This window comes from Rhincodon typus, chromosome 24, assembly GCF_021869965.1.
Source record: "Rhincodon typus isolate 14 chromosome 24, sRhiTyp1.1, whole genome shotgun sequence".
NCBI classification, from domain to species: Eukaryota; Metazoa; Chordata; class Chondrichthyes; order Orectolobiformes; family Rhincodontidae; genus Rhincodon; species Rhincodon typus.
Window position 1 is genome coordinate 6,983,999 of NC_063355.1, and position 27,406 is coordinate 7,011,404.

General features: G+C 39.5%; 1 protein-coding gene across 5 annotated transcripts; it reads right to left on the reverse strand.

Annotated features, from left to right (window-relative positions):
- Positions 1–4,458: 4,458 nt before the first annotated feature.
- On the reverse strand, positions 4,459–27,205 carry ufd1l (ubiquitin recognition factor in ER associated degradation 1). Of its 5 annotated transcripts, none has more exons than XM_020537405.2 (12): positions 27,045–27,204; positions 25,751–25,880; positions 22,125–22,157; positions 21,434–21,555; positions 17,969–18,099; positions 16,134–16,206; positions 15,492–15,560; positions 14,162–14,227; positions 13,116–13,166; positions 10,732–10,820; positions 7,881–7,962; positions 4,459–4,845 (listed from the first exon to the last, which is right to left on the reverse strand). In XM_020537405.2, exons 1-12 carry the CDS (start codon positions 27,045–27,047, stop codon positions 4,771–4,773), a joined length of 924 nt encoding a protein of 307 aa, XP_020392994.1. In that variant the 5' UTR covers positions 27,048–27,204; the 3' UTR covers positions 4,459–4,770. The 5 variants fall into 5 exon arrangements, with proteins under 5 accessions (XP_020392994.1, XP_048467317.1, XP_020392995.1 ...); XM_048611360.1 differs by lacking the exon at positions 27,045–27,204 and adding an exon at positions 26,933–26,951; XM_020537406.2 differs by lacking the exon at positions 27,045–27,204 and adding an exon at positions 26,031–26,074.
- Between the last annotated feature and the right edge of the window lie 201 nt (positions 27,206–27,406).

Sequence of the window (27,406 nt, forward strand, 5' to 3'; positions counted from 1 at the left end):
GCGAGAAATTCAGTAGGTCTGGGAGCACTTTTGGAGAGGGTAATAGACATGACATTTTGAGTCAGACATGACATCTTCAGAACTGACACTGATGTTGGGCAAAATGTGCAGATGCAGGTACAATTACAACATTTAAAAGTTATTTAGACAGGTACATGAATAGGAAAAGTTTAAAGGGATATGGGCCAAATTCAGGCAAGTGGGACTAGTTTAGTTTGGGAAACCTGATCGGCATGGACGAGTTGGATTGAAGGGCCTGTTTCCATGCTGTATGACTATGCATCTATGATTTAAATACCGTTCAGTTCTAATTTCTAATTAGTTTGCAACCAAGTTTAAACTACTGTATCTCTATGAAAACACAATGCAGCCTCAGTTCAGTAAAGGCCATGGGTTCAATCCCACTTCTTCTAGCACACTTCACTGTCAACGATGCCAGTCATTTGCCAGAACGTTAGAAGACAGGACAGATCTCTGGTACTGATATGAAGAGGACAGGAATAGAACAGGCAGATGTGGAATTACTCAGTGCTGGTTGGTTCGTGCCACATTCCAACTCCCTGGCCATTTTCCTGGATGACGGTTCAGACCTTCTGGTACCTCGTTATTTCACTTCAAAAATGGATAATTAAAACCATTGCTTGGTAGCGAGCTAGAATTTCCCAATGAAACTTTGGGCCACTCGTAGCACCAGGAGCAGGACAAATGCCTGGAAGTGACCACCCAGCTGCAGTCCAGGGAGAGGGCAGCTTTCCAGAATCACTTGGAGAATCCCAATACCACAATGCACCATCTCTAAGCTACAGCTGGAATCAGCTTTGTGGAGGGGCTTCTCTCCACAACAGCATTCTGGCATTTGTGGTCTTTTGTCAAGAGTGCTCAAGATGGAAATGGCCTCACATTCCCTTGCCTGGGAAACTGCAGCTCATTTAGTGCTGGAGAGCCTGCTATTAGCCTTCCAGCTTTGACAGTCAACAGTCATCCAACTAGCAGCAGGGAGTAGGAAGTTGTCATCTCACCCCTCAGTACCATTGGGAAAGCATTTCTCAGTCATTCTAACAAGGTTCCATCAACGAGCCAAGGAAATACTCAGATAGTATGGCTTCACAGCAGGCAGAGCCACAGCAGTCATGATCTAATTCAGCTTCAAGAAATGTGCACAGAGCAGCTAACCACATCATAATCTCACAAGAATAGCCAAGATGGAACAGAACAGCTCTCCTCAGGACACAATGGAAAATCAGCTGTCCTCTCAAGCTTTGCAGTCTCACACAGACTTATATTTACAGTGCAACAGCTTCACCCCTGATAGTTTGGAAAAAAAGAATGGGGTGGAAAAAGGACTGGGTCTTAACTCCTATTGCTTTGTAACTTTCTTTACCTGTACCACCAATCCACGCGTTCTTTGCCAACTTAAGAGTTATGTCCTTTAGCACTTGGCCTACATAGTCTGTAGTGATGCTGCTGAGCTACTCTTGGTGATGGACACTGAAGCCCACCAAGAGAATGTCTGCATCTACCCTCAGTGTTCCCTGTAAATGGGGTTCAACATGAAATACTGAATCATCAGCTGACAGGGGACACTCCACTCACGATCAGATAATGTATGGTAGTCTTTGGACAAATAATCAAAAGTCCCATGTAATGCTCTGGGTAATGCAGGTACAAATCCCACAATGGCAGATGGCAGAATCTGAATTCCAAAAGGAAAAACAAATAATTTGGTATAAAGTGTCCATTGTCACAAAACCCATCCAGTTCACTAATGTCCTTGGGGGAAGGCAAACTGCGATCCTTACCCCGTCTGGCCTACATGTGACTCCAAACTTACAGCAGTGTGGTTGACTCTCAACTGGAACAATGCTAGATATTTTAAATAAGCATGATCAGGGTGTCTCAAACTTCAGCAATTATGGATCTATTGGTATAATTTAGTAATTCAATTATAACTTAATAATCTAATTTGATGAGATCTTAAAATCAATAATAATTTATTTTATCTATAAATTTTAAGAGTTAAGAAGAAATGTCTTAAAAAATAAAATACACACTCTTAATATTCAGATTACTACTAATTGAAAGCTGCAGTCTTATTAAAATAGGATATATGAATACATGAATAGGAAAAAATGCATTTCCATAGAAATGGAACAAGGAGTCAGGAAAATGCCTCTACTCGTTGATTAAACATTGAAAAAAACATCATAGCATTTGCCATATGGATATCTGTAAAGCATAAATGGTGTTTATGTATGTAAATATATAATTTTCAATAGGTCCATTTAAAGATACTGAAAAACATAGCAATGTCTTGGAATTTGTGCAGTTATACATTCGCTCTCAGGAGGAGGTACATCTGAATAATCAAATAAAATACTAGTTTGTTGTTGCTGGTTCTGGCAGTGCGAGCACATTGAAGGGTTGATATCACAAAAGGCAGCATTTCATATATTCGCACTGGTGCAATTTAATTTCTCTCTGTGGTATAATTGGTACAGTAACACCACTGCACATTAAGTGACAATTGCAAAGAAAAATTCATTGTTGGGAGATGTTGTCTTGGATTCAAACTTCAAGAGTATTAGGTCAAGCTGTGTTAAGTGTGCCAGTTTTTATTTTATATAAAAGTTAGTCAATGAAGGCATTTTTAGAATGGAAATTAAGGTTGCTCAATATTTCAGACAATTGAGATTTGAAAAAAGCTGAGGAAACAACCCAAAGGCAGGAAATTGCTTGAAGGTTCTCCTGTTGTAACTACAGCAGGAATGCTGGAGAGAGACACTCAGGGTACGTTTATACACTGGTGCTTATGTGCTATTCGCAGAATATCCATAAGTGAAAGGTTACAGAAATTCCGGGAAAAGGCTTAAATCATCCAGTTTTATGAAATAGAATATTCAGCAGATCAATAGAGGGGGTATTTTGTAGAAAACCAGAAGGCAAATCAAATAGTCTTAAGGTTGTCACAAACAGAAACAATTTTAGAAATCATTTCTTCATATTTAACATTTCACAATTTAATTATATAAGAGTTGTGGATAGACTGCCATCTCCTGCATTAAATATTAACCTGTGAAACAAGTATATATTAAATTCAAAGGGGAATTTAAGATTATGGCAGGAAAGACATGTTATTTAACTAACATAAATCACTGAAACTAAATGATAGCCTCATGTGCCAAGTTTAAGGTGATTAAGACTGTCACAGTCTGTAGAGGAAACACCTCCTCACTTAGGTTGAGGTTATGTTGTGTTATGTTGAGGTTATACAGAACATTGGTGAGGCCTCTTCTGGAGTGCTGTGTCCACTTCTGGTCTCCTTGTTATAGGAAGGGTATTATTAAGTTGGAGAGGGTTCACAAGAGCTTTACCAGGATTTTGCCCATAATGGAGGGCTTGAGTGATAAGGAGAGGCTGGATAGGCTGGGACCTTTCTCACTGGAGTGTAGGAGGTTGAGAGATTACCTTTATAGAGGTTTAGAAAATCACGAGGGATATAAATAAGGTGAATAGCAAGTGTCTTTTCCCTAGGGTGGGTGATTTCAAGACTAGGGGGTATATTTTTAAGATGAGAGGAGAAAGATTTAAAAAGGACATGAGGGGCAATCGTTTGTGTGTAGACTGAATTTCCAGAGGAAGTGGTAGATGCGGGTACAGTTACAATGTTTAAAAGGATATCTAGAGGAGTATATGAATAAGAAATATTTGGAGGGATATGGGCCAAACACAAGCAGGTGGGACTAGTTTAGTTTGGAATTATGGGTCTGTTTTTGTGCTGTATGAATCTGACTATTCCTGTATAAGTGCAGTATTGTTTGTGCCTCACCACAATTGCTAGGGGCCTTTGTATTGATGCCCCAGGAGTTGAGGTTGGTTGCATAGGGTAAGGGCCCTTGCCTGTCCTAAGCTTGTTTAGGAAGGACCACACTAGCAGTGGTTGTTGAAATCCTGCCATTCAACAGGGGAGTTTTCAGGAAAAGCTTGTGAAAAGGTGTATTAGAATATTTCTTGAAGTTTGGTCTAAAGAATAGGGTGAATTGCAACATTTTGAACACGAAATTCCCTATTATCAACTGTTCTTTGGATCAATGCTCAAAACCTTTCAATAAGATAGCTCAATCAAATGAGACAATAACTAGCACATCAGCCAGGTCAGTGTGTCATTTCTTCTTGGGAGTTCCCTGATCTTTGCAGATCTTTATTACCCATTCCTCTTCAGGGTTTCACGCTGAGACTAGACTGAGATTTCAATCCATATGACTATGTTCCTTCTGTAACCTTATAGTTATTGGCTTACAAATCGATTCCAATCAACAGAACAATGACCTAGATTTACATCACACATTCCCATAGTAAAATAGTGACTAATCACATCATATGATTCATGGAACTCTTGACTTTGTAGTATAACTTATTTCAAGAATGATTCACAGCAAGAAAAGCAAATTAAAGCCCAAATTGTCAGAAAAGTGGTTTACTGAAAGAGGTGTATACAGATCAAAAGTCACATTTGTAAACACCCAATAGTTTTTAGCAATGTTTTTCAGTTGACCTGCTGTGTTGAACTACATTCTCAAACTAGTCACTTCAGTTGAAATCACTTTTTCATGTAAAACCACCAGGTTCACTCCACTTCATGGAAGAGACAATGTAAAGAATTCCATGTGAGACATGTAAAGGTTTCCTTAAAGAGATAGGTCAGCCAGTCCTATCCAGCTCAAGTTTTGTTCCTCCCACAAACGGAAAAGACAATTCTCCCACCAGGTTGTTCTAAGGCTTCCTTCCTTTCTTGCGTAAAGACTGTCCTTCTCCAGAGAATGCAATAAACCTGCTGGTCCCAGAATCCTGTACCAACAGAAAAGACCATGAGCATACAAAGTGATGTTTCCCCAACACAAAGTTAGAGCTGAGAATTTTATAAACCTAATGAAACAGACACTGCACTGGAAATATTGCCATGTTGGAGTGTGATCTGTGAACATTCCAACCAAAACACATGGCAGACAAACAGGAGGCTGGAAGAACACAGCAAGCCAGGCAGCATCTGGAGGAAAGAAAACGTCAATGTTTCAGGTATTACCCTTCTCCTTTCCTCCAGATGCTGCCTGGCTTGTTGTGTTCTTCCAGCCTCCTGGTGGCTACCTTGGATTCCAGCATCTGCAGTTTTTTTTGTCCCAAAACATGGCAATTCAGTTGAAGACAGAGAAGACAGCCATGTCAACCTGCCTGAAATATGGAACAATTAAAAAATACACACTTTACAGAATGTGAAGAAACTGGAAGCAAATTCACAGCAGACATTAGAACCTAAATTTTGTTTCCATGAAATAGCTCAAATACAAAGAAACGTCACAATTTGAAGAAGTCATTTCGTTTGCTAGATTTGATACTAATTTGATATGGTGGTCATTTACAGTTTTTAATAAAATAGCAAATATAGTTTCCCTTGACTAACAAAAGACTACAACAATTAATGTTGAAAGAGGTTTGATGGATTAGCTGGGGTTTTTAATTAACCTGTCATTTTTGTGTGTAGCTTAGTGCTTTTAAAGTTCAAGATAGCTGCATTAGATATTAAGCTGTTCTTTGCAAAGACAACAGGGCTAATTTTAAACTCAACTCAGTTACCTTTAAAAAAAATGGGAAGGCCTGTTTTTAACTTCCCATTTCCAGTTTAAATAACAGTGGGCAGTGGAGCAGATGGCCATGGTGTTCTCAGAGGGTGCTGGACCATAAAATATTTGAAGGAGTCTGCTTCTCTGTTTTAAGATTGCTTTTATTTGTAGCACCTGCAGACAGTGCTTTCCCAGACTTGAGAAACCTAGTGTCTAAAGGCAGACATGAAATACCGTATCTAAAATTATTGTCCCTTTTACGGCGCTACTTATGGGCCAAGAGAAGCTTGCAAACGTCTGGAATTTGTCTGAAATTTGTCTGATGCCCTATCATCCCGCAATCAGATCAATACCTCCCTGGGACTTGTGTGAATCCCCAGTTGTAGCCTGGAGCTACAGCCCTACCTGTCCAATAACGAATCAGCCACCTGCAGCTGGGAAACAGATTTTTCTTTAAAATAAAAGACCTGTCGTTAAACTCGATGGGATGTCTGGATATGTCTGGATACTTCCAACTGTTGCACCATGAAACCACCACCATCCCTTCCTCTCTACTGTTTTCATTCAAGCCAATGCCACTTTATACAACCACCAAATTTGTTTTTATACAAGTATGTTCAAAACGTGGATCTGCAATGTTGACTAGTAGGACAGTACATTTCAGGCAACAACTGTAAACACCAAGGACTATCAAATAAGGTACAGCAAGGCAGAATCCAAACTCGGGTCCCGTCTTGTCTGCACCAAGATTGTGAAGAGGTTCCAACTCTTGTTCCCAGAGACTCTTTTCCTTGTTACAACCAGATATCATTCACGGAGTAGGATTCATGACTGATCACAACAGACTCCCATTGTAGTATACCAAAGATCACAGATCAAAATATCAAGTAAGTGAAATGGTTGGTTGTCCATCCAATTTGATAAGACAAATTGCCAAAGAGATCAGGCAAGCCACGAGGAAAGAGAAACCTTTTTTCCACATCTTGCCATGTTGCAAAATTTTAGAAAAGGTTACAGCACAGAAGTAGGCTGCTCTGTCCACCTTGTCCACGTTGGCTCTCTTTAAGAGCAACACAACTTGTACCACTCCTCCCCTTTTTCTCTATAGTCTTGCAAAATTCTCTCTTCAGCGTAATTATCCAGTATTCTTTTAAAAGCAATTGCATCTACTTTCACCATAGTTTCAAGCTGTACATTCCAGACCATAACCATTTGTTACATCAAAACATTTTTGCTTAATGCTGTCAATGCTAATTTCAGCAATCTACTTTAAATTGGTGTCCTCTGGTTTGCCAAGATTCTGAAAACCTTTATCAAATCTCTTTTCAAACTTCTCTAATACATGTCCTGACTTCTCTAATTTACCCTCAATCGCTGGAATCATTCTGTAAGTCATTATTTCATCCTCTCCAATAAGTTTGTATCGTTCCTGATATGTTGTGGCCAGAATTGGATGCTATTCCAGTTGAGGGTTAACCATAAAATAACCTTGCTTGTATTCTCTACATCTCTCTTTATATGGTCTAGGATCCTACATGCCTTATTAACTGCTTTCTCAACCTGTCCTGTCATCTTGAATGATTTGTGCACATACACTGCCAGGCCAGTCTGTTCTTGCATCTCCTTTATAATGTTATTTTTTATTTTGCGTTGTTGCTTGTTCTTCATACTAAAACATAGTAAGATGAAATTAATTTCATCTGCAACACCTTCCATTCTGTAGGGAGATTGAGTACAGTAAAAATTGCAATGCATTTATAAATTAACCTAATATATTATTCTGCCGATGTGGACTCTAGTAGTTAGTTATGAAATGATTGTGCAACTTCATTTGACAAAGCAATGATTCATGGGATTTTGCAATTTCCCACTCTTGTATCCCAAAATGCATCTGATCCGGATGTGATGACTTAATAATTTTGGACCCTAGAATACTGAATGCCCAAGCTCATTTCTCAGCTCAAGTACAAAATTTATGAAAGAACAAACTGATCATGATTGACTGAGCTGAAACCTAATGGAGAAGTGCAGCTCCATATCTAATACATCAATGCTGTTCAGTCACAGTGAAACCTTGCAAACTATGATTGGTTTGACTATCAATTAGAAGTCACGTCAGATTAGCAGACAGCAGCAAGTTTGGCACCCAATATGCTATTAAAATCAACTCCATTTTATAATTATTTACCACACATGAACATGTCCTTAGCTGCCTCCTTCAATTTAACATTTGAAATATATTTACTCCCAGTGTTACTCACTCACCTCCTCTATTCGCTTAGGCTGTGGTCGTGAGTTCCTGATAAAGGTGATTTTTCCTATTTTGAACTCGTAGTTTGGGATTCCTCTGTGATGAAACGGTTAAAATAAAATGTTGGTCTGCAGTTACCATTAACTAACACTGTCCAGGAACTCTGAACATGTATTGGTCTTAAGCACTTTCAGATGATTGATAAATTTACATTGTTTAAACAGTAACTCAAGGACAAAGATCCTAAATTCAGCCCTGGCCCAATAGTAGCCATCCACCTGTCTCTCCACTTAACAGCAAGGCACAGGTCAACCCCATTCCAGAGACTGGAGTGAAACTTTGATTGATACCTTAATGCCATACCGAGAAAATGCTGCACTACCAGAGTTGCCCCTTTCTGGGGTGAGGTGATAAAGCAAAGTCCTATCTTCTCTCAGGTGGACATAAAAGTATCCACAACTGTAGACAAAGAACAGAGCTTTCCTGGTGTCCTGATCAGCTACGAAACTAGCAAATGCTTAACCCAACTATAACCCAGTTTCAGTTAGTATCTCTTTTATATAGAGTCAAACAGCACTGAAACCGATCCTTCAGTCCAACCTGTCCACGCTGATCAGGCATCCCAATCTGACATACTCCTATTTGCCAGCATTTGGTCCATATCTTTCTAAATCCTTCCTATTCACACACCCACCCAGATGCCTTTTAAATGTTGTAATTGTACCTACCTGCACCACTTCCTCTGGCAGCTCATTCCATACATGCACCACCCTCTGTGTGGAAAAAGTTACCCCTCAGGTCCTTTTTAAATCTTTTCTCCTCTCACCTTAAACCCATGCCTTCCCACCCTTAGAAAAAGACCATGGCTATTCACCCTATCCATGCCCCTTGTGATTTTATAAACCTCTTTAAGATCACCCCTCAGACTCTGATGCTCCAGGAAAAAATGCCCCAGCCTCTCCCTATTAACTCAAACCCTCCAGTCCTGGCAACATCCTCAAAATCTTTTCTGCACTCTTTCAACTTTAACATCCTAAATCAACTTGTTTGGGCATATTATGACACTTCTGTGACCATCACATCCGGAGGTGAGACTTGAACCATACTTTCTGATCCAGATGGTAGGGACACGACCAGTACACCACAAGACTCTGAGTGTCTCTCTATCTGCTTGAGTGAATCCCCAAATAATGCCCTCCATCTGCACATAATTAAATACAATCAATTAATAAAATTAATAGTATTACTAAAGCAGGTTAGTTGGTAACTTACTTCTGTTATGGTATCTTGCCATGCACGTATTGGTTACTGCCATTCACTACAAATAGCAACCACACTTTAAAGGTAACACATTGGCTGGAGATCTTTGAGGTTTGAAAGGTGTTACATAAATGAAAGATTTAGTTTTCTAATCATTATCCACAACTTTAAGCATTTCCAAATTTGGATCATATTGAAACAAAATAAAGCAAAAAATAAACAGCCAGATAGATTATTTTACTTGCAATTTACAAACTTTAGCAGTACTCAGATATTGGGAATAAATCACCTGAAATCTCATCTCTAGGTGATGCACAAGGTGGTAATAAAGGAGGGGATCTGCATCACATCTCTATTTTCCTGATTCTGAGATGAAATTAGATTGACATTTTCCAGATCACCCTAAAAATAGTTCACATTTTTCAATCATCCTTACTGCTCACTCCGTATGCCTTCAGTTTTGTTAATATTCTTTTGAAGGTATATGCACAAAATTATACACATTGTTCCAAATGTGATTTAAACTGTTGGTCACGATTAAAATAATCTGTTCTAAAAAAGTGAACAACGTCACAGATATACATTTTAAGAAGTCTTGCTTGAAGTCAATGTGAAGCTTTTGAATATCTACTTAACATTCAAGGCAATTAACAAAATCATTTATAGTGTCATTTTTCAGAGAAATGTTTTGTCAAGAACAGTCAAATTTTGTTGAGACACCAAATATGTTTTTAGTTCGGTGAGTGTGATAGAGGTCCTATGAATGAATAGGACAATTCCATACATGTTAACTGCCTTTTCTCAGAAGAAACACTGTCCTTCTTCAAGCCCGTAGTCATGTATCTGCAACTGCAGTATCTATTCAAAGAGAAATTGTTTTATTTTTGTTCTTGGGACACGATTATCGCAGTATTAACAGCATTTACTGCCCATTCCTAACTACCTTTGAGATGATGGTGGTGAGCTGCCTTCTTGAACTGCTGCAGACAATACGGTGCATATATACCGGTTATAGTGTTGCTTGCTTTGCCATTTCAGAGGGTACTTGTGAGTCAACCACATTTTGTAGGCCTGCTCATGTAAGAATGGCAGACTTCCTCTCCAAAACATCAGTAAACCAATTTTAACAACAATCCACCACTCAGCGTGAGTCATTAAAGCACATCCCTTCCTCGGAAATTACAAGACAATTCTTGACCAGCATTTTATTACCGATTTATTAATTAATTTCTCCAAGAGCTGCCATAGTAGGATTTGAACTTCTGTTTCTGCAACATTTTATCAGGTCTCTGATTATAGATTACTGCTATGATACCATCCATTAAGTTAATAGAAAAATAGACAGAACACAAGAGAGTGATACATAAGGGTCCGATCATTAGATTCCTTTAGAATCACTGGTAACTCCAGGGCAGTTAGGGTTGGGCAATAAATGTTGGCATTGCCAGTGACATCTACATCCCATGAACAATTAACAAAAACTCAAAGCCAGAGAGCACAAAATCTCTAGAACAGTCATCAAGAACAGCTAATGTTGCTCAACACACAGTGAATGATCACAGGAGGTACACTTTTTGAAAACTTGATTCACAAGCTGACACTAACCTTTTAATATCTTCCGGGTTGATTTGTGCTGGACTGGGATCGACTCCTTTCTTCTTCCCATCTAGCCGATTCCCAGCACCAGTAAATGCCTTGAGGGTACAACAAATTGTGATAACACATAACTATCTAAATTATAGGATCTCAATCCCAATATGATGCACTGGCTTTGAGAATACTGATGAAATTTGATCCATGTGCACTGTTGATTCAAAGTACAATACTTGGATAAAAGAAAGTTGAAGAGGGGCTTACTGTTTCTATGTGGGTGAGATGACGTTTATGTAGTTTAATCTGTTGGCCAGTAGCTGTCACAAAAGAATGCAACGTGCAGAATTGGTTTAACAGCCAGCTATAGCTTATTCTAATGCAGTGTTGCAAAATTTGTTGTTTTACTCTCCCTCATTTCATGGAATCATAGAATTACTACAGTGCAAAATCAGGCTATTCAGCCCATCGAGGTCACACCAACCCTCCAAAGAGCAGCCCACCCAGACCCACCTCCATCCCTATAACCCTGCATTTCCCATGACTAATCCAGAGCCTATACATCCCTAGATGCTGGGGGCAATTGAGCGTGGCAATCTACCTAACCTGGACATGTTTGGACTATGAGAGGAACCTCACATAGATATAGGGAAAATGTGCAAACTTCCAACAGACAGTCACCCAAGGGTGGAATTGAACCCGGGTCACTGGGCGCTGTGAAGCAGCAGTGCTAACCACTGAGCCACTGAAGGTCCTTTAACATGGTTAGATACTGTGACTGGTTGAAATTACACTTTGTTCTAAATATATGGAAAAAATTGGGAATGTAATATTTCCTGCAATTCCCTAGGAGTCCCCAAGAAAGTAGTGTTGATGCTAGGTAGGGGTGTTGACCCCCATGATTAAGGAGGAATATCAATCCTGGAGGGGCAAATATTCCATCTAACACCTGACTTGAGTTTTATAAACACACTAAAAACTCTATTCTAGCAGTCACTGTAATCAATGCAGCTAATGTAGTTCATCATCCGCACAACTATAAATGTCAATGGTGGGAGAAATGGGTGACAGCAATGGGCTTTCTCTCTTTCGAGATTGTTATCCAATTCTGTTGTTAAGGTCTCACACACTGCTTCAGTCACAAAGGTTATGTATTCAGCAGAACACTGGAATCGTCAGTGCAATAGCCTGCTGCTTTGCTAATGTAGGGATGGTAACGAAAGACGATTGGACTAAGAATCCACTCCAAGATATCCAGCAGCAACATCCCTGGGCTGTGGTGACTATCATCTGACAAGTACACCCATTTTCCTTTATGACTTGTTGATAAACAACTGAACGCAAGATTTCTCTTTGACCCAATTTTCACTGGGGTTCCATGGTGCCATACTTAGCCAAAGAGTTTGAGAGACAGGGGTAGCTACATTCACCTTTCTGGCAGCATTCAACTCATGCACCATAGCTGATCAAACCTGTGATGGGTTTAGGACAAGAAAGGAAGAATAACCCATCACTCAATGTGATGCACTGGCCTCATACTGGGGTCAAAGCATCATACTGGGTGAAGTACTGGCCCCAATATAAGGCGAAATATGATGGGGCAGTAAGTGACCGGTTTAAATTCATCCAGCTTTTTTGCAGTACTTCTCTTAAAGCGAAATGGTCACTTATTAACAATATAGAATGCCCTGGTTAGTTTTCTCTGGCATATACAAGACACAGCTTTTGTTTGATTCTGGACAAATTGGACAATCTAAGTAGGCAGCTTGCAAATCTTAATAGTATGCAAGAAACGGTTATAAAAGAACTACCGAAGTTGATATTGCAACATGTGCGGAAATACTAAGTGCATCTGAAAGTCAATTCTGAGAGAGTAGATTAGTTATGAAGTGCAATATTTAGAAAATAATTTATCAATTTCAGACAGAGAAACACATTCTATAGCCAAAAATTCAACAATGCTGACTTTAAAAATAAATGCAAAACAATGTGTTTCAGATCAGCTTTGAACAAGGATTCATGGGCATACTATCACTTTCAAACACTGTAAAAAGATACTAAATGGGGGAAAACAGTTATAGTATTTCATAAGTATTTCCTAAATAGTGTTTGCCACTTTTTGGTCTGGCAAGGTTAAAAATACTTGCTTAATCTCAAGGCAAGAATAGAGAGATAATCTTCAAATTCGGGGAGGTGGGACTCTTAAAACCAATCTAATACCAAACATCCAACACAACCCAGGATAAAGAAGTTACAACAGAACATACCGAATAAACTGGAGTCAGACTGAATAGGGACTGTAAAATGGGAAGTTAGCCAGTTTAACAAATGAGCTATAACAAAAATTGAATCCTAGGTATTTTAATATAAAACATGGATATATTTTGTTTTCTACTTACCCTGAAACCTAAATCAATTGGAACAAAGGCAGTGTGGTCAGTCTCTATATCCTAGAAGCAACACAAAGATAATCACATAAAACAGTAGTTATGAAATGACATTAAAATTGATTGGAATGGGGTTAACCATGGATTGAAATTGTGCACAATGGTCCAATCTGTCCTTCCTCAAAGACTCAATTTGTCCCTGCTCCATGTAAGTGTAAAATTGGCTAAATGACCATACCTACCAGCAATTTGGACATCGTCATAAAGCAATTCCAATCTTTAGCACCGTATATAAGTACAGTCTAACACAAAGTGACTGGTTTATGCAAAGTAATCTAGAAGCAAATTATTGTTTAATATAAAATTAACTTGGTAGTATAGAACTTGAGTATCCTTGAAAAAAATGTTGTGGAAGCTTTTTGTCTTGTACATATCAGGATAAAGGGAACAAATAATCATTATGCACAAGAAGAAGATGCTGATTGGTTGGCACGTGGACGCTGATTGGTAGAAGTATTGCCATGGTGAACACACCATTGAACAGTTAACTAATAGGCTTTTGTTAAATTCAAACCAGGCAAGTCAACAATACGCTTGGAAATGAACATTGGGAAAACCAGAATAACAAGCGAGTAAGGATAAGCAGGTATACATAACCTGTGGCTAATAAATATTGATCTTCCTTCTTGGGTGCTGAATTGCAAAAAGCTCCAAGTCATATTTGGATACCATTGAGATATCCAAAAATTCATTCTACTAATTTTCAGTAACAGAACCAGCAATGGAGTAACTAGTGGCCAGAAGTGTGCCAATGCCAATTTTCAAATTAAGTAACTCTTTTTGCATATTGTCTGAATATTTTGTTTTAAATTGGAATGTGACTCAAAATGCATGAACACACACTATGGCCTTTCTGATATAATCAGAGGTGTAGAAAATGAAAATTAAGGAATAGTTTCTGCACAGGTAGCAACTTGTTCAATTGCTGCAGCAATCCTTCTCTGAACGATCAGCTAAAAGTGAATAACGGAAAAGATTTGGTTACAGTAATTTCATACCGAGGTGTCTTCAGGCTGATAATGTCGCTCGGGCTCTTTATACCCCAATGGAGCATCAAAATCTACCTATGCATTAAACAAAAAAGATGAAGAGTGATAACTTCTCTGATACTAGACAAAAGGGGATTGATATGTTAAATGTGTTACAACTCAGTTGGGAAAAGTGCGCCGATAATCAAGCCCCACTATTCCATAAGCTGTCACAAATGCATAACTATCCAATTAAACTACCAAGATATTCAAATTTGCCTAACAGATTTCCACTCAGGACAAAAGTAATTCACACCAGATTTTGACATTGATAGGAAAATACTTTATTTATTGGAAACAAACTATTCTTTATAGAATGGTAAAAAATGCATCGCTCATTTACTACTTTGCAACTTTAAACTGTACTCTGTTAAAACCACAAGCACACATTCATTCATAAACAAAAGTTGACAGTCTGACACAAACACATAGGTGGAAAAATATGAATAGTATGGGCCTGGAATGCACTGGGTGGAAAGTTGGTAGAGGCAGAGACAATTGAGGTCTTCAAGAGGGCAGAAAATGATTACTGAAATAGAAACAGTATGTATGGACATGGTAAGAAGGCAGGGAAATGGTCCCAAATCATACTGCTTGCAGGAGAGCTGGTGCAGTCATGCTGGGCCAAATGGTCTTCTCTGTGCCATAACAATTCTGAGATTGTGTATTTAATTGCTTCTAAACACAACATTAACTCTGATGGCAGATGTTGGCTCTCAAAATTTTGGTTTATTCTATCCTCTCTAAACAGCAAAAATGTGCAAATACTTGTATTTCTGTAGCAACTATGTCCTCTGGATATCCCAAGGCACTTCATAACCAACAAATTACTTTTGATATAGTCACTGTTGTGATGTAAGCCAACTTGGCAGCCAAATTAACACATTGTGAGGCCCCACAAATAGCAGTGAGATAAATCACCAATTGAACAATTTCACTGGTAATGTTTGAAGACAACTTTTTGGAAGGAGAATTTCCTTGCTCTTACATTTGCCCATAGAATCTTCTGTATACCTAAGACAGCATATGAAATCTCAACTAAAAGTTGGCATCTTCAATAGTACAGCATCTCTTCAATAATACTCAAATACAATATCAGTTGACATTCTGCACATGAGTGCTTCAGTAGGGCAAGAGCACTCCAACTCTTCACAACAAATTTAATAACCTTATAGATCACTTGGTGGAGTGGCAAACACATTAACAGATAAGGCAGGCACCATCTCATGAGCACATTTTAGAATTTCACAATTAGTTGTACCAGGAATCAATAAACTTGGAGCTAAATTATTAAACTTACATTCATATCACACTCAATGATGGAAACAGCTTTATCTGGTTTTGTTTCCATGACTCGAAGCTCATAGATCTGAAATACACAAATTCTTCAAAAGTCTCTCCCATAAAGATCAGATTGACACAATGCATTAACATCCACTTACTACATGTGGAATATTACATTGAGCTTGTAGAAATTGATGCATGATATATCCCAATCCACAAACAGCAGCATAAGGAGAAAATCTTCAGGTGTAACTGGCTCTGGGGGGAGGAGGCTGCAGAGAGGGACGGGGAAATGGGGAGAGGAGGTGAAGGGGGCGAGAGAGTCGGAAGCGAGAAGGGAGGGCAAAGGTGTGGAAACGGGTGTGGGAATGGGAAGAGGGAGACTGAGCTTTTAACACTCCAAACTGACTGAAATCACAGCATGCTTACTCCACAGCTGTTACCCACTCTTTATATTTCAAGTGCCAAAACCTTCAAGCATGACAAGGAGGAGATTACATCCATGTGAATCTCCAGGAAAACATCATATACACACAGTTGTGAGAAAATAAAAAGGTACAAGCAAGTTACAAATTTGAACTTATACCCATGTATCCCCTGTGCAATGTTCATAGCTCAGAAACAGTCAAGTGCTCCCCATACAACACTGACTACTCACCTTCTCATTATAGTTGATAGCAATTACATCACCGGTTGTTAAACAGGCAAAGTTCCTTAAGGCATTTTCCAATCTGACAGGAGAATGTTAAGAAACCATTCAGAACATAGGCATTAGACAAGTACATAATTAAGTTCCAGGAAACCCAATGACCAATTTCTCCAAAGAAGCCAGGTACTGTACTCAGTTGATACAAGGCAACGAGATAACAAGGTGTAGAGCTGGATGAACACAGCAGGCCAAGCAGCATCAGAGGAGTAGGAAGGCTGACGTTTCAGGTCTAGACCCTTCTTCAGAAAATTTGATTGGCCTGCTGTGTTCATCCAGCTCTACACCTTGTTATCTCAGATTCTCCAGCATCTGCAGTTCCTACTATCTTTGATACAAGGCAATGTAAACTTAAGGATAATAAAGTAACTAATGTAATGTTGTCTACTGCAAATCTTAAGCTACGTGGTCCCTTTGGCAAATCAAGTGAGCCAACAATGTGGATCCTGGGCTGAAGAATTCGTCCCTTGAAAGAATTCAATCTGGCACGGAATTTAGTGGCTATTTCACAGTAGAACAAATGTTGCTATTGTGTTTATTTTACTTCTGAATACTCATAAAAGAAAATGAATTTAGCTTACACGTGCTTTTAGTGCAGCAAACGGTTCCAACCACTTAGACATATATGGAGAGAATTTCTGAAAGGAGTATTTTTCATATATTTTGATTTACAGATATTATTTTGGGGACCTTGGATAAGAACTAGGGAAAAGAAAGTGAATTATTATATGGGGAATAATAGTCTTTAAACCAGTGTTCAACAACCACATAAGCAGCTCAATCAAATAATGGATGCACAACAAAGGAGAGTGCTTGGAGTTTGAATTTCAAAATAGTTGCCCATAAGTGTTGGTTATTTCTGAGAGGTTTTGTTTTAAAAATATACAACAAACAAAGATCAGAGAGTCCTTCTAGAAGTGACCTAATCCGGTTTGCATCACAGAGTTGATGACTGCAAATGCCTGTTAATGGGAAGAGGTTTAACAGAGTAAACATGCAAGGTCATTAGTTTGGTTTTCATTTCAGAAGGATCCAAGATGAACAAGTTTCTTTTTAAAATTAAGTTCAGAATTAAGCTTCTCTGTTCAAAAGACTCCAGCGTTGAGTTTAGATGCTAGTTGAGTTTCTCTCCTTGAAAGATGTCTCAGGGCAGTTCAGGGAATAAGTTTCCTCAGCAGGAGGCGGGGATGAACCTAGTAGAGGGGAGTGTAGGTAGGAAGTGGGAGAGGGGGTTGGTCTCAATGTGGAGTTTACGAGCTTCAAAATCTCCCCTACCCTGATCTCATCCCAAGACCAGGCCCCTCTCATCCCCGCCTCCTTGACCTGTCCGTCTTCTCTCCCACCCATCTGCTCCTCCTACCTCACTGACCTCACTGAAGAAGGGTCCAGACCCGAAACGTCAGCTTTCCTGCTCCTCTGATGCTGCCTGGCCTGCTCTCTTCATTCAGCTCTACACCTTGCTATATCACATATTCTGTTACTTGTCTTCAGCCATTACTGTGATGTTGAAATAATTTGCTGCCATTATAAGCTAGAGAATAAATACTTTCTTTGAACTACACTGATTCAGCATAATTGAGGTAGACATCTACCTATAAAAAGTGACAGACAGCAAAAATGAACTATAGCCCTATCCAACTTGTAACATAAATGTGCCATTTTGTGCGCCATAATACACACATTATCTCAGAACTATGTGATCTGTGAGAGGCAAAATCCAGTTTAAAACTACAGCCAATTAAAGTAAAGCTATGTAATCACATCACGGTTGAGCAACGGAAGGATACACAGCTTTTGGGTTTGTGATATCTAGGAAATCTGGAGCTTGTGGCTGAAATTTGGAGTAAGTGGCAACCATGAGGTTCACGCTCTCTACCTGAACAAGGCCCCCTTCCTCCAGCAGTAGGTTCTGCATCATCTAGAGACAAAGATTTGTTATTTAGAGCACACGTAAAAGGATAAACCAGAATGAAAGCAAATAAGTGAACAAATGTATACTGCGTCTTGAACTAGAATATATCAATCATATCCTTACATGTACTGTATATCCATTCAAGTTGCAACATTAGACAAAGCATTTGGAGCACCTCTACAAGTAGACCGACAAAAATTTCCACAAGTGAACTCTCCTAAACTGGTTCAGTTAACCTTAGCTATATCACTAAATAGGCATGTCAAGCAGGGTGCAGGTACTTACTTCTCGATATGGAATTAAGAACATAGAATTAAAGAAAATAAGACCAGGAGGAGGCCATTTGGCCCTTCAATCCTGCTATCCCATTCAATATGACCACAGCAATTCATCTAATTCAGTACACTGTTCCTGCTTTCTCCCCATACTCTGATCCCTTTAGCCCTAAGAATTTTATCTTGAAAACATGCCACAATTTGGTCTCGACCGCTTTCTGTAACAGTGAATTCCACAGGTTCACCATGAAGAAATTTATTCTCATCTCTGTCCTAAACGGACTGCCCTGCATTCTTAGACTGTGACCCCTGGTTCCAGACACACCCGTGATTGGAAACATCCTTCCTGCATTTATCCTGCGTAGTCGTTAGAATTTTTTTTTTTTTTTTAAAAGAATAGAATAGAAATTTATTGTCAGGTGTACTTTTACATGAAAAGTACAGTGAAAAGTTTAATAGATCACCCTACCATGGCATCTACTTTAGCGACAGAAGTCACATATAATAATGAAAAAAGTAAAATAAAGACAAAGTTCATCACTTCAGTTAATGGTTCCTGGGCTCGGGGAAAAGTGATTTAGGAATGATGGAATACCCTGGACATAGAACATAGAACTGTACAGCACAGTACAGGCCCTTCAGCCCACGATGTTGTGCCGAACTTTTACCCTAAACCTAAGGTCTATCTAACCTCCACCCCTACCTTAACTATCATTCAAATGCCTATCCAATAGTAGCTTAAATGACCCTAATGAGGCCGACTGTACTACCTCTCTGGCAATGCATTCCACGCCCCTTGAAGATGCAGCCGGACAAGACCACCACACCGGGTCGCTCGACAGTAGGCCAGAAGCCTCTGCCAAAGACTGCCACGCCAGGCCAAGACTGCTATGCCCGACAACACTGCCTGCTGGAATACCCGGACACCTAGGATGAAGAAGACCTCCACGCTGGGGTCGGCACATGCAGTTTCCCCATGCCCATTTTTATAAACTCCAGTGAATATAGTTCTAACAGATTCAGTCTCTCTTCATGCATCAGCCTGGTAAACCTTTGTTGCACTCTCTCAATAGCCAGACCATACTTTCTCAGATTATGGAGACCTAAACTGCCCACAGTCTGGTCTCACCAAGGCCCTGCACAATTGTAGCGAGACATCCTGCTCCTGTACATGAATGATCTCGCTATGAAGGCCAGCATACTATTTGCCTTCTTCACCACCTGCTGCACGTGCATGCTTATTTTCAGCAACTGGTGTACAAGGACACTCAGGTCTCGATGTACTTCTCCCTTTACCAATCTATCACCATTCAGATAATAATCTGCCTTTCAGTTAAAGTGGATAATCTCATTTATCCACATTACACTTCATCTGCCATGCTTTTGCCCACTCAGTCAACTTGTCCAAGTCACACTTAAGCATTTCTGCATCCCTTTCACGGTTCACCCTCCCACTCAGCTTTGTATAATCTGCAAACTTAGAAATTTTACATTTTGTCCATCATCTAAATCATTACTGGGGTGGAGGAGGGTGACGTATGTGTGGTTGGTGCTGATTATCAAAGAAAGAATAAAGTGTATTGGAACAAAAACAGAAGTTGCTGGAAAAGTTCAGCAGGTCTGGCAGCATCTGTGAAGAGAAATCAGAGTTAACGTTTCGGATCCCGTGACCCTTCCTCAGAAAATGTATTGGAGCTAGAATCAGCTCAGTTCACACGAACAAGCATAGGCTATTCAGCCCCTTGAGCCCATTCTGTCATTAAATTATATGTTTTTTTCAGCATCTATCATTATTGATGCAGTTGAAAAGGATGCAGTTGAAAAGGATTCTCTCTACTCAAGGAAATAAAAGCCATGATCACGGAACTTTTCCTCGTAGTTTAACACTTTAAACCCAAGTATAACTGATGAATTTGTAGATGAACTACACAGGTATATTGGGAATTCAGAAGTGAAATGTAAACAGTCTGTTCCCTCAGTTCTCTGGGGCAAGTCAATGGTGAGTTAGAGCACTACAGTTTCTTTTGGCATTCTGGGCCTTCAAGTTTAAAACTATTCTTTCAGTAAAAGTCTTGAACACAGTTCAGTTTAAGGCACATAATAGATTGCAATGAATTACCCTAAACTGTATTGCTCATTGTTGTAATATTAGTCATAGTATCCAAGAAACACTACTTTGAGATGGCGCAAAGAGCAAAAAGAAAAGAAAGCTGACAGACTTCAAGTGACTCAGCTGCCTGTCAACAGTTGTCACAACAGGATGTAAAATAGAATAACCTGCTCAACAAAGCTGAATTAAAGAAACAAGTTTATTTTAGTTTGAAGTTTCTGTTGTTTGCAGCATCGCTCTCCTCCCTCCTTCTACCACTTCCACTGTGGCCTCCCAGTCTTTGATCCCCAGCCTTCACATCACTCCCAGAAAACACAAAAGGAGCTTAGTTCCCAGGGCAATGGCCATTTTTGTCTAATGGAAAATCAGTGGCAGACATTTTATGCACAGCAGTTGTCACCAACAACAGCATGTTGAGTGTGCATTGAGCTTGCTTTTTTTGTGACAATGTTTGGAGGAGTATTTTTGACTGGAACACAAGAAAATTCCTTCCAATGGCATCAGTGACCAGAAGGAATTCGTAATCCCAAAAAAAAATTAACAGTTTACTTAATTGGAAGTTGCTTCATTCAAAATTTGTCACATTAAATTCGGACTATACTGAATAATGTAGTGCTTTTATCTGATAATTCAATTCCATTAAATTCAAGACAGTTTATCATTATAGGGAATTATGAAATCTATGCTTGAAAATAAAGCCAAAAAAATATTCTGAAGTATTGAAAGACATCGCTGCAAAAATAAGGAAAGAAAATCCAAGCAGTTAGCCTCTTGACTACAGCTGTTATCTTCAGGGAATCCTGGCTCTAGGTAATGAAACATATAGCTTCCTCGCAGCAGCTCAAGTTCCAAAAATCAATTCGAGCTTGGTAAAACATTCACAGGGCTTTATTTTTACAGCATTGCTTCTTGAAATACAGTGCTGTGGTCACATTCCCCACCAACCACCACTCACCCAGTGAGGCAGGTAACAGATACCTTCTTCTGCCACAAATTCCAGGACACCACAGTGCGTCATTCGGTCAGTTTTTCTGTTTGTAAGTTTAAAAAGCATTGGGTATGTAATATTCAGACGACCTGACAGAAAATAAAACAGAAAATAGTTCCAGTACAGCCATAAAACAGCAGACTAAGAACATGAATATTTTAGGCAAAGAAAAACTTCAGCAGGCCCATCCCTTTCTAAAACATTAAATCCCACCTGTCCTTATCCCACTACCCCATTACCAATTAATTATTCTTCAATCCAACTTCTAATCTCAACAACAGCCTCACATGCAACATATTCCACAGGTTGAACATGCTTTGGTGTAGAAAGATCCACACACTTCCATTCTTGTTCCTGGATTCCTCATTTTCAACTTGTTACCTGAGTCAAGTACTGAGGTAAAAATCTTATTTCCAAAGCGAAGCTCATAATCAGAATGCAATACATTTCTTAAAAAAAAACGACAAGAGAACTTTGGTAGAGGTTAATGCTTTAGAATTGAGGGCAGGAGAGAGATTTGTTCAAAAAAATCTGATAGGACCTTTGTCGAGACACACGAACAAATGTAAAGGAACTAATTGTTTTTACAAATTGTTGCTTGCATTAATTTGCTGTTCAACAGCGGTTAAAAACTGCTCCCAGGGATTCAGGTACTTACTCAGTTGATCCAGAGCAGATGGTGGCATTATTACTGCAGAGAAAAATCAAATACAATGCAGATGAGTATAATAAAAAACAAGCTATTCTAATATCCAATATAGAAACAAGTTCTGGTTATAGTACTCTTCAACAAAATAAACCATCCCTACATGCCTAATAAGAATACTACAAAACAGATATGACATTAAGCAACATTAAGAGATTGAAGGTTAAATGATCAAATAAAGTCACAGTCATACAGCACGGAAACAGACCCTTCAGTCCAACCAGTCCATGCCTACCATAATCCCAAACTGAACTAGTTCCACCTGCTTGTGCTTGGCCCATACCCCTCCAAACATTTCTTTTTCATGTACTTATCCAATGTGTTTTCAATGTTGTAACTGTACTTGCACCCACCACTTCCTCTGGAAGCTCATTCCACATACGAACCACTCAGAATTTTTAAAAAATTGCCCCTTTTGTATTTTTTAAATCTTTGTCCTCTCACCTCAAAAATATATCCCCAGTCTTGAAATCCTCAACCCTACAGTAAAGACACATGCCATTCACCCTACCTATACACCTCATGATTTTATAGATCTCTATAAGGTCACTCCTCAATCTTCTATGCTCCAGTGAAAAAAAAATCCCAGCCTTTCCAGCCTCTCACTATAACTGAAGCCCTCCATTCCCAGCAACAATCTGATAAATCTCTTCCTAACTTTCTAGCTTAATGATATCCTTCCTACAAGAGGGCGACCAGAATTGAACGCAGTACTCCAGAAGAGGCCTCGTCCCGTACAACCTCAACATGCCGTCCCAACTCCTATACTCAAAGGTCTGAGCAATGAAGGCACACATGCTAAATACTTTAACCACCCTGTTTACATGTGATGCAAACTTCAAAGAATTATGTACATGAACCCCTAGGTCACTCTGTTCTACAATACTACCCAAGGCCTTCTTTTAAATGGTCAGGCAAAGAGCCAGGCTTTAAAAGCGCACCTTAAAGGAGGAAAGAAATGTAGAGGGGGAATTCCAGAACTTAGGGACTTGGCAAGTGAAGGCTCAGTCACTAATAACAGTGATATGAATTGAAAATGCACAAGAGGCCAGAAGTAGATGAGTGAAGTTACAGCAGAGGGTACTGTGAAGATTATGAAGGTAGAAAGCAGTGAGCTAAATGTGGAGTTTGTAAACAAGATCAAGAACTTTAAAATGAAGATGATGCATTATCAGGGCCCAACAAGCACAGTGGTGATAGGTGGACAGATTTGGTTTGAATAAAGATTCAGGCAGCAGCATTTTGGATAAACTTGACCAGACAGGAGTGGATTATGGCGGACATATAATAAGGGAACAAATGAGCAGATCAGTCTTTGTGATGGCACATATGTTGAAAGCTCGTCTCAAAAATCAAATATTTTGATAATCACAAACAGAAATGTTCAAAATCAGAGTACTGCCAGAGAGAAAGAGCAAGCAATAGAGTTGAAAGCTAGGGGATGGAGTTTGAAACAGCGATCGAAGCAATGGCTTAAACTTTTCAATATTTCACCTGAAGACATTTCTGCTCATCCAACACTGGATGTCGGATATGCAGTCTGACATTTAGCAATAGTAGAGGAGCCAACAGGTGTAGTAGTAAGGTAAAGATGGGTGCCATCAGCTTACATGTGAAAAATGCTATGCCTTAGTTAATAAATAAGAGGGGAGAAGGATAGATTTTTTAGGAGACACCAGAGGTTATGGCTTGCAGCAGAAAGTGAATCGTAGAACAATCCCAGACATCTAGATGGCAGTGAAGAGTCCTCAGGAGGAGGATGAGTTGGTTATCCATGTCAGGTTGAGAAAGACACAGGCATAATGTGTGACTTTGGCAAAAGGTTTTAGAACTGTGAAAGGGGCAGAAATGTAATTGAAGAGATTTTAAAAATAACTCTGAGAAAAATGGGGACAGATTTGGGAACTTACAAGTTCAATGGCTGTGAAAAGCAAAGAAAGGTCTGAGATGGACTGTAAGTCTAGACAGAAGCAAGTTTTTTTTGAGGAGAGTTGGTGACAGATTTAAGGGAGAGAACATGAAAGAGTGCAAGGGAGAGAGAGTGTTAATAATGCTGGCTTCGTGGTGATCCGGAGGGGAGGTTGGGTGGTCAATGGTTTAGTGGGAACAGAGTTGAGAGAGCAAGAAGTGCTCCGCTTTGACAAGATAAGTTTGGAGAAGGAACAAAGGGAGTTTGGACAGAAATTAGTGTAAGACAGAGTTCAGGGCTAGAGTGGGGGAATATTCCTGGATTTGTGGCTTTGGGCCAGTGGAACAAAGGAATGTAGCTGAGGCAGCAGATCAGAATCAGATGGGACTTGACTGTAGGAACAAAGAATATTAGCTCTTCACACTAACTTGTTCAACGCAAGCATGAAGACAAGAAGAGAGTGTGGTTTAAGACTATAGTTTGGAGTCAAAAAAGCAGCTGGGGATTAGCTTTATATTAGAAAATGATTCCCTCCTCCATCCTCCTGAAACCAACTCCTAAGCTCTGATTAAAAAAAAACCCAAAAAAACTGCATATGCTTTCCACAGAAACAAAAACAGAAATTTCTGGAAAGGCTCAGCAAGTCTGGCAGCATCTGTGGAGAGAAAGCAGAGTTAACATTTTGAGTCCAGTGACCCTCTGAGGAGGGGTCACTTGACCTGAAACGTGAACTCTGATTTCTCTCCACAGATGCTGCCAGACTTGCTGAGCTTTTCCAGCAATTCCTGGGTTTATTTCCTAAGCTCTGAATCAAGATGCCTCTAAGACAGCAGTGAAAAAATTTAGTTGCAAAAAAGTTTCTTCTGAATTTCATTTTGGATTTATTAGTGACCATCTTATAACTCCTAGTTTTGAGCTTCCACCAGAACATCACCTCTTATGTACCCTATCAGGATTCATAATTTTGTAGGCCATTATTGGGTCATCTTCGGCTTCTCTCATCCCCAATCTGTTCAGTCTTTCTTGTAACCTCAGTTCTGGTTTTATCTTTTTAAATCTTTAGTGCACCTTTTCCAGCACCTCTGCATTTCTAACAGACAGGCTACAACTATCTACTCTAATATTGGGTACTGATTGAAGAGATACAGGAGGAAATACTCAGTTATTCTTTGACCGGTGATCTGGGATTCTTTGTAATTCCCAGAAAATGCTAATGGGGCATAAAATTAATATTTCATCTCAACAGTGTAGCTGTCTCTCAAAACTACACAGAAATATCAGACTAAATTATATGCTCAGGTCCTTGAGTAATGGCGTGAACCCAGATCTTCAGAGGTATAGCACTACCACTGACTGAACAACATTGCACTTATCTCACAAACCAGTCTTCCACAGAAACTCCCCTTTTATTCTGGTACCATTCCATATCATCTCAATTAGTGATTCTCTTGAATCTCTTTTCAAATAGACATTTAGAAATATATTTCATATCAATACCTAGCACTCATATCAAAAGTAAGATTCATCAACAGGATATAAAATATCAAACCTCTCTCACCTCTATAACTCACTATTCAGCCTGCTCATTCACGAAGCAAATTCATTTGCCAGTAGGTTACCAACAAATATGTTCGATCACACCCATCGCACCATTTTCCCATCCACTTACTTTTGCCTCCTTTCTCTACATCTGATCGATCGCTCCCTGCAAACATAGAGACTGAATAGCATCGGTACTGTGTTGAGAAACGATTCCGAAAGGCATGTGGAATTGCCTGATCAAACATATTGAAGGCAAACTACAACAAAAGAGAGAGAGAGAAAATCAGGAAATGTCATAAGGGAAAACATCAAAATGCATCACATCAAAAGGCAGAAAGAATATATTTAATATCTCTCCTAGGGTTTACTGAAGGAGGTCAAAGAATATGCTGGAAGGTTTCATTTACCCTTGCCCTCCTTTCTTGTCTGAACACTCCAGGTTCTTCATCAGGGCCCTAATGTGTCACAGAGGAATTCTAGATATTAGGCTGACTAATCATCAGAAATAAAAATTAATTCAGCAAAACTACTAAATTTCATTTATATAGTGACTCTCACAATCACCTCTAAAGATATATGGAATTACTGTGGATAAATGCAATTAGAGCCATTGCCTTATATGCATGGTATGCACTAGAATGTGTTGCTCGAATCGAATGACCTTTTTACACATTTTACATTTCTATTGAAAAAACACAACTGCTCTAATTTTCAAAACATGGCATTGGCATCTAATGGTGAAAAGACTGCCTTCAGTATAAACCAACAAAAAAAAAAGATTAGCAAAAAAAAAACAAATTTGTTGACAGATTCACAAAAAATCTAAACGAATTAACAGTCCCTAGACACTATTAGTAAACTTAAAGTTACTATAATCTGTTAAATGTTACTTTCCAGCGAAACAATTTCCCTGCAGGATGATCACAACTGTGGTTCAGCATTACAGTGATCTTATACTACTTTGAAAAGGTATTCAATGATGGATTCATCACTTTTAACTCGATTTCCCCCAAGTCAACATCTTAGCCAAGACTATCCCAGTATGTGGCTGGTGAAGAAGGGCTTTCGAGCCGAATTTTACACTGCTTCGGCTGGAATTGTCAAGTTCTATCAAGTAATAAAAAAAACCCACAGTCCATTAAAAGCAGCGACAAACTTTCAGGATTCGCGTTATTAGAAATCAAAATTAGGAAATGTGTTATGACATCATATTTCCTATCCATTACTATTGACAATAACCCATGATGATTGGGCGCAGAACCTCTGCTAGCTCCCGGTTACTCCCATCTCAATCCCAAACACCACATACAGAGGAGAGGGGCTGTAGGATATGACTGAGGCCAAAATCCATGCCCATGATTGCGTCTCGTCTCCACATCCCACACTCACAGTACCTCCCGTACACACTCCAAATACTTTACCATCTTTGACTTTATTCTGGTTGCGACGCTATAATGAGTTGTCAATCAGGTTCGCTGCTTATCAAATTAACAACTTGCTTGTCAGCGCAGACTGCAAACTCACTGACCCCACGTCGCCATATCCGCCGGAAGCCGCTCCGCCGACCAGCAACCGGGCAAAGGACAGGGCTCCTATTGGTCAGAATCAACAATACGCCAACCTCATCGAAGCAGCCAATAGCGCTGTCCAGTATCGGACCAATCAGCGCCCGGACTTGGCAGCATGCTTGAGCTAACGGACCAATCAATGCGGGTATGAACAAAGCTCCGCCTCGTTATCTGCTTATGGTTGGGTGTTTCGGGACAGCTCTGTCCATTCACAC

What these genes read in the sequence shown, in the direction of transcription:
- ufd1l (XM_020537405.2), bottom strand. An exon ending in TCTGTTACCTGCCTCACTGG is followed by an intron (nt 18,100 to 21,433) that starts GTGAGTGGTGGT and finishes CTTTGTCTCTAG; the next exon opens with ATGATGCAGAACCTACTGCT. An exon ending in ATCAGCCTGAAGACACCTCG is followed by an intron (nt 13,167 to 14,161) that starts GTATGAAATTAC and finishes TGTTGCTTCTAG; the next exon opens with GATATAGAGACTGACCACAC.